The sequence below is a fragment of the Prionailurus bengalensis genome, chromosome B4 (assembly GCF_016509475.1).
Source record: "Prionailurus bengalensis isolate Pbe53 chromosome B4, Fcat_Pben_1.1_paternal_pri, whole genome shotgun sequence".
NCBI classification, from domain to species: Eukaryota; Metazoa; Chordata; class Mammalia; order Carnivora; family Felidae; genus Prionailurus; species Prionailurus bengalensis.
This window is the reverse complement of record NC_057358.1, coordinates 31,096,576-31,108,924: the sequence shown is the minus strand read 5'-3', so window position 1 is coordinate 31,108,924 and position 12,349 is coordinate 31,096,576. Positions and strand designations below refer to the sequence as shown.

General features: G+C 37.0%; 1 protein-coding gene across 19 annotated transcripts in view; it reads left to right on the top strand.

Moving 5' to 3' along the window:
* The window catches only part of PARD3 (par-3 family cell polarity regulator), a 674,219-nt gene that overhangs the window by 513,250 nt on the left and 148,620 nt on the right, over positions 1-12,349 (top strand). For all 19 annotated transcript variants that reach the window (XM_043563582.1, XM_043563576.1, XM_043563584.1 and 16 more), the window contains one exon: positions 3,760-4,002. In XM_043563582.1, coding sequence (XP_043419517.1) covers positions 3,760-4,002 — 243 coding nt within the window. The remainder of the gene's footprint in view (positions 1-3,759; positions 4,003-12,349) is intronic.

The following is a 12,349-nucleotide window of genomic DNA, read 5'->3' as shown; positions in this document are numbered from 1 at the left end:
GTTCATGTAACCACCAATGCAATTAAGAAACAATTTTTCCATTGCAAAGATCTTCCTCGTACTAATATTTTATGGTCACACCCACCCCCCTGCTCTCACCGTTGCTAAACCCCACCGTGATCACCATCACCCCATTGTGTTCTGTTCACCATGTCTATAATTTTGTCATTTTGAGAATGCTATATAAATGAATTCTTATAACATGTGACCTTTGAGATTGACTTTTTTTGCCCACATAGTTTAATAATGCCCCTGAGATTGATTCCAGTTGCTGTGTATATTAATAGTCTGTTCATTTGTATTGCTGTGTGGTACTCTTTGATAAGGATATACTTTGGTTCGCTTGACCATTCACTTATTGTTGCATATTTTGGTTATTTCCTGTTTTCGAATATAAGAAACAAAGTGTCTATGAACAATTGTGTACAGGTCTTTGCATGGACTTAAGTTTCTATTTCTTTGGGATAAATGCCCAGAAGTGCAATTGCTGAATGGAATGGTAAGTGTATGTCTAGTTGTGTGAGAAACTGCGAGACTGTTTTCCAGTTGATGGTACCATTTTACATTTCCACCAGTAATGTATGTTAGATGCAGTTTCCTTGCATCCTTGCTAGCATTTGATATTCTCACTTTTTTAGCTGATCTGATAGGTGTGTAGTGGTAGCTCATTTTGGTCTTAATTTGCATTTCCCTAATGGCTGCTGTTGTTGAACATTTTTATCTGCTTATTTGTTATCAGCATATACTTTTCAGAGAAATAAATTGCTTCTTGTCTTTTGCTCTTCTAATTGGCTTGTTGTTCTCATTGTTGAGTGTTAGGTATTCCCTATATATTCTGGACATGACTTCTTTGTCAAATATGTGGTTTACAAATATTTTCTCTTGGTCTGTACTTGTCTTTTCATTGTCCTATTAGAGCCTTTCAGAGAGGAAATGCTTTTAGTTTTGGTGACGTTGAATTTATTTGTCTTTTCTTTTATGGATGATGCTTTTGGTATTTCTAAGAATTATCTGCAAGTGTTAGGTCCTAACGATTTTCTTCTAAAGTATTATAGTATTACATTTTTACATTTAAATTTGTAATCCATTTTGGGTTATTTTGTATAACGTACGATGTTTAAATTCAGGGTGCTTTGTTTTTTGTTTTGTTTTGTTTTTGTTTTTGCATAGGAATATTTAATTGTTCCAGCACTATTTATTGAAAAGAATGCTTTATTCTATTGAATTGACTTTGCACAAGTAAAAGAAATCAGTTGGCCATACTTGGCTATTTCTGGATTCTTTATTCTGTTCCTCTGATCTGTGTATCTGTCCCTCCACAGATACCACACAGTCTTGATTACCATGGCTATATTCCATCTCAAAATCAGGAAGTGTGATTTTTCCCAGTTTATTATTCTTTTTTTTTTTTTTTTACAATTGTTTAGCTACTCTATCCTTTTTCTTTCTATATAAATTTGAAAATAATCTTGTCTATATCTGCAAGAATCTTCCTGGGGTTTTTATAGGAATTATATTAAGCCTGGATTTCAACTTGGAGAGAATTGACTTCTTTACTATGTTGAGTCTTTGATTCATGATCACAGTAAATCTCTCCATGTTTTAGATTTTCTTTGATTTTTTTCATCAACATTGTATAGTTTTTAGCATACAAGTTGTATGCATGTTTTGTTAGATTTATCTATATATGTTTATACATATCTATAAACCAACCTTTAGTTTATCTGTGTATCTGTATATTTATGTATATATTCCATTTTTTAGTGCTTGTAAATGACATCATATTCTTAATTTCAGCATCCATGTTCATTGACAGCATATAGAAATACAATGGATTTTTGTGTATTAATGATGTATCTTGTTACTTTGCTGAACTCGATCTTTAGTTCTAGGAAACTTTGAGATTTCTTGGGGTTTTCTGTGTATGTAGACCTGCAAATATATCATTACGTCATCCACAAATAAGAATTGTTTTATTTCTTTTTTCCCAATCTGTGTACCACCCATTTCTTTTTCTAGGCTGATTGCACTGTCTAGAATTTCCAGCACTATGGGGGAGCAGACATCCCTACCCTTTTCCTCATCTTAAGATTCAGTTTTCGGGGCTCCGGGATGAGGCTCAGTTGGTTAAGAATCTGATTTGGGCTCAGGTCATGGTCTCATGGTTCATGGGTTCTAGTCCTGCGTTGGGCTCTGTGCTGACAGCTCAGAGCCTGGAGCCTGCTTCGGATTCTGGGTCTCCCTCTATCTCTCTACCCCTCCCCCACTCATGTTCTGTCTCTCTCTCTCAAAAAAAGAAACATTATAAAATATTTAAAATAAAAAAAAGATTCAGTTTTTCTCCATGATGTATAATGTATGATGTTACTAATAGGTTTTTTGTAGATGCTCTTTATCAAGTTTAGGAAGTTAGTTATGCTCTATTACTAGTTTTTTTAGAGCTTGTGTCATGTTGGGTATTGAATTTTTTCAGATGCTTTTTCTGCATCAATTCATATGATCATGTGATTTTCTTCTTTAGCCTGTTAATAGGTTGGATTACACTGATTGGTTTTTGAGTGTTGGACCAGCCTTGAATTACTACAATAAACATCACTTGGTCATGTTATATAATCTTTTTTACATAGTGCTAAATTCTACTTGGTAATATTTTGCAAAGGATTTTTAATTCTATATTCATGAAGGATATTGGTCCATTGTTTGTTTTTTTAATTTTTTATGCTTTCTGTGGCTTTTGTATCTTTTCTGTATTATTTTGTATATATATTTATGTCATTTATGCTAGCAGTGGTCTACATCAGATATGATAAAAACAAATAATTTTGTCATGAAATGTTAAGCACAGTCTAAAATATTACTTTATATAAATAAAACTTCACTTTTAAGTATACATTTAAATTTGTAAATATTTAATAGAAATGCTTTTCCCAACAAAAATCATTAAAATTCTATTGAAAATAGTTTAATTATTTTTAGATAGCTGAAATCAACCTAGGATATAAATTATATCAGTATATTATAGGTTGAAAAGGCCTTTCTACCAAGTAGCTCAATAAAATCTTAGGAAATATTTAAACAATCTTCAGTAAAAGTGGTTATTTATGATCTGTTTCTTAGTTATAACACACTCAAGATTTATTTTAGAATTTGATTGGATGCATGCCTTCTTGTCCTTAATCTCAGGATTTGCCAATTCTGTATATACATCACATAAAATCAAAGCTGGTGTTGTTAAACAGATCTTCTTTTGCCATTAATAGAGAAATTATGGGTGTGGATTATGTTTAGGCTTTGTAATATGTTGAATGTGTATGGTATATTTATAATGAGTAAGATGTATACATTATGCACTCACACATAAATATATAAATATACAGCATGTTTGTGAGTGTGTAACTTTAAGAAAAATCACTTCTTGCCTTAAAAAAATTCATGAGTAAGACCCAAATGGGTGCCTAAAAACTATCTGTTACTGGCGAATTTCTTAAACTAATTAATAAGTGACAATTTAAATGAAGTTGTAAACCATGACTATGCCTTACTGACGTGAACAAAAGCTATCTGAAGTGATTATTTCAGAGCATGCATGACGTTACCTTGACAATCCAAAATGTATGTAACATTGTTTATACCATCAATCTTCTTATAGCTGCATGAAATAAAATATATTTTATGACCTATTTTGATGAATATTTCTGTATATACAGTTCTTAGAAAAGACATAGTTTCTCTTGTTTCAACTTGGTTCTAATTTTACAGGATTCAAGCCAAAACTCGCGAATTTAGAGAGCGACAAGCTCGAGAGCGTGACTATGCTGAAATCCAAGATTTTCATCGGACATTGGGTTGTACTGATGAGTTGCTGTATGGGGGAATGTCTTCCTACGAAGGCTCAGTGGCTCTCAACACCAGACCCCAGAGCCCAAGAGAAGGGCATATGATGGATACTCTGTATGCCCAAGTGAAGAAGCCACGGAATTCCAAACCTTCGTCTGTGGACAGGTAGGCTGCAGGAGCAATCAAGGTATTGCTTCCAAATCAACTTTTATATAGTTTTTGACAAGGGAGTAGATTGTTCATCAATTCTCAAACCACGGCTGCCTTTTATTAATGGCCTTTAGAAAGCCGTTGTGTCTAAAAGTATTGAGTTTACACAAATCAAAGCCTAATGGAAAGAGGAGCAGAGGTTTTGACAGCTTTTCTAATGATTCCAACATATTTCATCTTGTTCTTAAAATGGTCTCAGACTGGAGAACTAACCTTTACTTTGTAATTCTGAATTTCCTTTTGTTGCTAACAGCACCTCTAGTTATGGTAATTAAACAGATGGAGAATGCCGTGATTTGTTTGACTTATGATTTAAAGGACCTATTTTTTTTTTTGGTAACATGATTTTCTATTATGAAAGAATTAGTGAATGAGATGTTTAATATAGTCAGTCTTCAAATTGCTTGTTAATAGCCGCAGACCATGGGTGTGATTATGTATATTAGTATAGCACAAAGGAATGAAATGTTGACTCTCAATTAATGGCTACATATTTATTTCAGAATTTAACTGACTATATTTTTATTAATGGCTATATATTATTTCAAATTCTGAAACATTTAAAAAACCTATTTTTCTGTCTCTTCATTTATATAGTCAAACACCTTATAAAGTTTAGTTCATGAAGAAAATAATTATCATTCATTTTTAACTGAAACATATGCCTGTTATTGTTATAAACAATAGCTAATCTCATCATGCATTATAATAGTTTCTTATAATCATTGCTTTCCAGGGGAGCTAGGCTCTGAACATTCAAAATAGGTTTCACTTAAAAGGTGTGGTTCTCAAGAGTTAGCCTGCATCAGAATTACCTGGAGGGCTTCTTCAAACACAGATTGCTTAACCCTTCCCCAGACTTTTGATTCAGTAGACCTGGAATGGAGTAGTGCCTAAAATTTGCATTTCTACAAAGTTTTCTGGTCCGATGCTGTGCCGCTGGTCTCTGGTACTGCACTTTATAGACCTCTGCAAAACTGCAGAGGAGTTGGAATTATTTCATCTGTAGCACACACATGTTATCTTGCTGCTACATTTTGCAAGCAGCCTATGTTTTAGTTATTTACTTCCAGCTATTTTTAATAGAGGTTTGCAAACATAACAGGTAAGCTTCCGGCAAACCCAGAAGGAAGCATTTTAAAGAGTAGCAAAAGGGGAAGCAGACGTTAAGGTAAAACTCTATCTAGTCAGATTATTTTTGTTTTTCTTTCTTTCTTTCTTTCTTTCTTTCTTTCTTTCTTTCTTTCTTTCTTTCTCTCTTCTCTCTCTTTCTTTCTTTTGGCTGGATTTTAGGTTTTCTTCATTGTTTTATGAAAATCTATTTGATGTTGACCCTGATGAGTAAGTAATATAAGTTAACATAGAAGATTATGGTTTATTTAAACCACATTGGTGTGGTCACTTTGAAGATTCAAAGTGCTTGTTAACTAGCATTGATGTGTCAAGACTCAAAGAATAAGTTCATTATCAGTAACAGTAACATTTTCTTAAGAAATTTCTTACTTGTTTTTTGCTGTACTTGTAAAAGCTGTGTGTAGAAGGTCAGATCACACTTGAAGGCCATGAATGTCCCATCGAGTGTGTTTTCTTGGGAGAAAGAGCAGCAGAAACACTGGCATTGCTTATTGGTAACTTTTGAAAGAACTGAAAGAAAATTAATGTTGTATTGATCATTGATAAAAATATGAATCATTCCCAACAGCTTCTGCATCTAGTTTAAAAATCTGGTAAAGTAGGGGATGTTCTTATAGTGGTTTGTTCACATGGCTTTGGAATCCCACCTGCCATGGAAGATGGGAGTCAGGAGGGATCTCTCCAGTCCCTGAGGGCCGGAAGCGATTGTTTAAACCCCAGTCTAAAACCCAGTGCCCTGCAAGAGTCTAAATCTCCCCTGAAGATGTCTGCAAATTTTCAAAAGGGCTTATGTGCTCAGAGCACCATTTGCTACTGTGCTTCAGCATCCCTGCCTGTGGTCTCGGCTCTGCACCGTGCTGACCCCACACTAAAACTCAGCCTTCTCACTAATTTCCATCAAAAAGCCACTGGGGGACACCTGGGTGGCTCATTTGGTTAAGTGTCCAACTCTTGTTTTCTGCTCAGGTCATGATCTCAAGATTCATGAGTTTGAGCCCTGCATAGGGCTTCATGCTGACAGCATAGAACCTGCTTAGGATTCTCTCTCTCCCTTTCTCTCTGCGCCTTCCCCACTGATACACACGTTCTCACTTTCTCTCTCAAAATAACTAAATAAACTTAAAAAACAAAAACAGGGGCGCCTGGGTGGTGCAGTCGGTTAAGCGTCCGACTTCAGCCAGGTCACGATCTCGCGGTCCGTGAGTTCGAGCCCCGCGTCGGGCTCTGGACTGACGGCTCAGAGCCTGGAGGCTGTTTCCGATTCTGTGTCTCCCTCTCTCTGCCCCTCCGCCATTCATGCTCTGTCTCTCTCTGTCCCAAAAATAAATAAACGTTGAAAAAAAAAAACAAAAACAAAAAGCCTCTTGGCAAAACATTTCAGAGGACGCTTTGTCTTGGGGATGAGTCAGACCAGACAGTGAGCAGTTCAGAAATCACATCATAGATATCACTATATTCAAAAGCCCCTTTCGGCCTCACTCATGCATGACCTTGACAGCTGTGTACCACTGGGGACCTTAAGTTCTCTGCATCTGTGCCCCCAAATGGTTATTGGACTAGAGGATTTCTAAGGCACTGCCAACTCAGGAGAGATATACTTATTTTTTTCTTTAAAAAGGATCACAGAAACTTTTTAGTTTTCTGCAATTCTTATTTTTGCAGAGGACAAGATGTCCATCAAACACCATTATGAAATTATATTAGTAATACAAGAACTTGGGACTTACTGCACCTGTAAAGTACATCTTTACCAACCAGTCACAGAATATGAATTTGGCTTGGAAATAATGGTATCACCTCCATTGTCTTTTTCTGTCAGAAATAAAGTGGTTTAAAAGTGTTTCCCAGACTTGAGTAGTATAGAGACTCTTTTTAAAGGACAATCTCTTCATTCTGCAGTACAGAATTAAATAGTTTTGATTATAATGTTACTTAAATATGTATAAAAATAAAATAGGACTAAACTCCTTCTGTTTACAGCCATTATACAACTATAAAACCAAACATCTTTACAAATTAAATACAAACAAAACAGCAAAACCATTACATTCAAATGAACAACATTAATTTAATGTGGCCAATAATGTGTTTTAAAATCTAAACTCTTGCACAAATCATTAATACGGTCGTGGCTGCTCCATGGCAGGTTCATTTGGGTTTGCTTGTCTACCCCCACAAGCCCAGGGCTCACTCCATTCCCCTGTCTCTTTTCTCAGCAAAATTTCTGCAGTTCTTATGCATGTGTGTACCCAGCTACCTTTGGCCTGTATGGTGCATCATTGAATCAATTACGCCTGAAGTCCAACCTTCTTTTAAGTATCAGTAATTTGAGACAGTGAAAAAACCATCTCTTGGTGCCTTCATGTTTGTTGACTTAAATCCAGACAGTGAAATAATACACTTATAAGACGATCTAGAAATGATTATATTAATTTAAAAATAATCATTTGAATGAAATCATAAAACTTGAAACTCTTCAGAGTGTATTTCCTGTACAAAGAATATAGCCAATAAAGAAACTCCCATCAGTTCACTGGATTTCACCAAAATATCCAATTGGTGAACCGGTGCAACTTTACTATTCCAAATTTTTGGATTTTGTGGGAGTATAGTAGTCAGTCGACAATCTGAAGTGTAGCCTGCATGTATTTCTGGGATTTTGATTGTTCAGTAAGAAAGCAGTATTCTGAGTTTCATTGCTTAATCATTTTGTTTTGATCTTATAGTCAGAAATGTGGATCTGATAGTTCTGCATGGAAATAGCCAGGGATAATTCATTAAATGCTGTGAATTTGATGACAAAATAGGATATTTTTTCAATTTCCACATATTATTTATAAAATGCTTCTTTTACAAGGTACCTTCATACTACATCTGGAAATATTTCTATGCTTGTTTAATTTGATTCACACATGAACTATCATCTGACTATATGTGTTGGTTACAGTGTCATTTTTACTACTTTTTATAAATGCCTTTTTATTAATGCCCTTTTCATATTGGATTGCTGCTAAAGAGAAGCCAACCCCTCCCTTCTGTTTTATATGAATAACAAGGCTTAAAATCACAAAAACAGTGGTGTAGTTACATTTTATCCTAACCAGGGGCCTCAAAGATTTAGCCATGTAAATGATTCATGATGCTTTATTTGTTTGGCAAGATTGTATTTCCTGTTGGTCATTGTATCTTCAGCTGGCTAGAGTACTTGAGAGTCCGATCCAGTGCTTTCTGATACATTTCTCTCCACTGTGGAAGACATTCTACCTGCCTCACCAATACCTATTCTTCCCCTCCTCTTTACTTAATAGAATCCCAATTTTGTTCAGGCTGGCAGTGTGCCCAGATAAGAATTCAATTTCCCAGGCTCCTTTGCAGTGAAAGGTGATCATGTGACATTCTGGCAAATGAGTTCGAAGTGGATCTAAGCTGGAACTTTCTATAAAGCAGTTTTTTGGTTTTGTTTTGTTTGTTTGTTTGTTTTTTTTGGAAAAAAGTGGAGTCAACTCAGCTTTTTCCCTTTGCCATTTTCCCTTCTTTCTGCCTAGAACTTGAATGAACGCTCCAAAGTGGGGTTTATCTAACACTCTTGAGGATGATGGCCATGTGGAGGAAGAGAGATGCAACCTGGCCCCTTGAAACATTGTTCTAGTCCTAGCATGCCCACCCTCTTTGTCACCTGTATAACTAAGCCCCTCATTTAAGTCACCCTCCGTCAAGGTTCTGTTTCATGGAGCCAAATAGCATTCTGAGTCTAGTAAGTTACACACAAGAGCCCAAAGGGAATGATCACCCTTAGATCAAGGCTATCTATTGGAGAACTATCCCCTGGTCAATTCATTTCCACAGTACTTTGTGAAAATAAGTAGTGGGCAAAAGTTTCCACTGATGCTCAATTAGCTCTTCTACTTTTCATTTTATTTAGCCTCTACTTAAATAAACTTTATCAATCAAATGTCTGCTGGCAGACATCCTTCTTCACTCTGATACACCATTATCTCCTGGCAACTCCTAACCTCTATCAACAATCCTACTATAGAGTAGGAGGTGGAAGAATGTAACATATAAGAGCCTGAACTATGGGGCACACTGCCCAAGTTTGGTTCTGGTTCATCTACCATCAGCTGTATAAACTCTATGCTTCATTTTCCTCATCTGTAAAGTGGGGATAATAATGACACTTACTTTACCAGGCTTATGGAGGACTAAGTCTGTTAATGCATATAAAGCACTTAGCACTATGCCTACTCCACTGTAAGCCCTATTTAAATGTTTAATGTTGCTGTTGCTTTTAGGAAATGGGCGTTTCCTCAGGAAAGCACAGCATCCCCTCCTGGTTGCAGGAACAAGCAAAGAATGACACTGAAATGAATTGACCTAGGTTTTATTCCTTATACGTAACATACATGCAAAAGTGTGTGCACGTACCTCTGCTTATACCACTTTAGTCATTGAGTAGCTTGGTCTCTAAGTATTCACCATACATCACATCATGAACAGTTTCTCCTTAAATTAGGACTTCCTGGGTTCAGTATAAGCCATTGCTGAATGAGTCCTTCTTCAATGTAAGTACTTATAAGTGCTGGGTACTGTAAAATGTCTTATTTGAGAGTAAGTCAGGGGATAGTCCTGTAAGAATGTGATCTCTCAACTGATTTCAGCCCTTTGACAGTTTGAAGGACTTCATTTTGCGCTTTCCTGGAATTCTTTGAAGTTCTTTGTGTTCTACTTTCATGAAATTCTTGCTGATTCCAAGCTTGCAAAGCTCCATGGAGATGTGGAGGCTTGAATTTCTAAAACCTTGTCTAAAATGTTAGCATTTCTACTTACACTAAGGTATCTTCAGGCAAGGCAGACAGGCAGGAATCATGATCTTAAGAACTGTCACAGACTGCATTCTAGAACAGTGAGTTTTCACATTTCAGCATGTATACAAAGAACCTGGAATGCTTCTCACAAATGCAGTTTTGTGGCCCTCCCTTCATAGATATTTGGGGTCAGTAGGTCTGGTTGAGGGCTAAGAACCCAGATTTTCAACAAGCACCTCAGTTGACTGTAAAGCAACCGTTAGTCCATTCACCCTTTGGAAAGCACTATTCTTTTTTTTTTTTTTTTTATGTTTATTTATTTTTGAGAGAGAGAGACACAGTGTGAGCAGGGGAGGGGCAGAGAGAGAGACACACACACACACAGAACTTGAAGCAGGCTCCAGGCTCTGAGCTGTCAGCACAGAGCCCGACATGGGTCTCGGACTCACAAACTGCGAGATCATGACCTGAGTTGAAGTTGGATGCTCAACTGACTGAGCCACCCAGGCGCCCCTGGAAAGCACTTTTCTTGAGCTAATGAAAACAAACAAATAAAACGAAATTGGAACTCTAATATAAGTTAGTATATTAAGGTCTATTAACAGTAAAGCTGTGAACTAATTTATAATTTCTGTAGTGGGCACAGATTTTTTAAAAAATGTTTATTTATTTATTTTGAGGGAGAGCGTGCGTGTGTGTGTGTGTGTACACATGAGCAGGGAAGGGGCAGAGAGAGAAGGAGAGAGAAAATCCCAAGCAGGGATCTCAAGACCCTGAGATCATGACGCAAGCCAAGAGCAAGAGTTGGATGCTTAACTGACTGAGCCACCGACGCACCCCATGGGCACCACTTTATCTTGGCAATCATTTATGTCCACTGTTAACCTTTGGTTAAATAGTCATTTCTTTTGTTTTGTTTTGTTTTGTTTTGTTTTTGTTAATTTTTTTCAACGTTTTTTATTTATTTTTGGGACAGAGAGAGACAGAGCATGAATGGGGGAGGGGCAGAGAGAGAGGGAGGCACAGAGTCGGAAACAGGCTCCAGGCTCCGAGCCATCAGCCCAGAGCCTGACGCGGGGCTCGAACTCACGGACCGCGAGATCATGACCTGGCTGAAGTCGGACGCTTAACCGACTGCGCCACCCAGGCGCCCCAATAGTCATTTTATTTAAAAGGTCAACTTACAGGTGTGATATTCATAAACTTTAATCAGAGTTTCTTGACACTTACCAAAAGTTTCATGGGAGTTCAACAACTCCCACTTAAAAGTTTAGTATGCTTTGAATTCTAATAAAGAAATGATGAAATGCTGGTCAATAGTATTTTTATTTACTTGAGGACACCAGGCAATTCATACTTTTATATCCAGATGCCGGAATCTGTAGTTAAAACTCCACAGAAAGGCAGCTCTAATGGGCATTTGCTGACTGTCACCATGCAATCATTTGCCACCAAGAGAGCATTGTCCTCAAGTATAATTGAAATAAAATAGGTACTGTGCCGCTGTAAATCTAAATAGCAGGGAAATAGCAGGCTAGACTCCCCCAGCTTGTTCAGGACACCTTAATGGAAACATAAATACCATAATCATATGCTTTTTGCATGCATTTTACCACTAAAAAGAAAATGTGGATTTTAAAAGAAAAGACCTTTGTGAACTTGTTTTTTTTCCCCCATTAAAACTGAAATCCAGTTGTGTCAAAAGGGAAGTCTGACAAACATAGAACAAAATGAATTTTCTTAGATATAGGTAGTTATTAAACACATGCTCTTTTTAAAATGTTGGGTCACATAACAAAGTTGTATTTGCTCTTCAGAAAGTCAATACCACTTTATTTACTTACATTTGCTTTGTATTATTCACCTTTGCTTTTCTTAAAATGTGAGAAAGCAGTGCTCAAAGGTGGTAAATCTTCCTGTCATCATGAGTTTTGCATGTTGGTGCCATTGCTAATTAATGTGCTCTACCGTGGCCCCTTCTCAGGGCCCTTAAGCTATCCATTTCTGACCTTGGCCAGCTCCATTCACCTCAGGAAATGTCCCAAACTTTGTTGTTCCCTTCAACATGCCTCTCCTGTCCAAAACTACCATATACCTGCATCCAAGCCCAGGCTCCTTCTCTCTCCCTGCTTGTTGTAGGTCACCTCCTTCTTCCAGCCCCAACCCTACGCTGCAAGGAGCCTGCTCCATCAGTCCTCCTCAGCCCCTTCTTCAGCCTGTGCCTCTCCGCTCACTCTCCCACACAGTGGGTTAACATGCAGATATCTTTATCATGCTGTTAAAAAAAAATCATTTTTTACCCTCTAGCTATTTTCTGCCCTATTTTTCCTCTTCACTTCTAATCCAAACTTCTTGAAAGATTA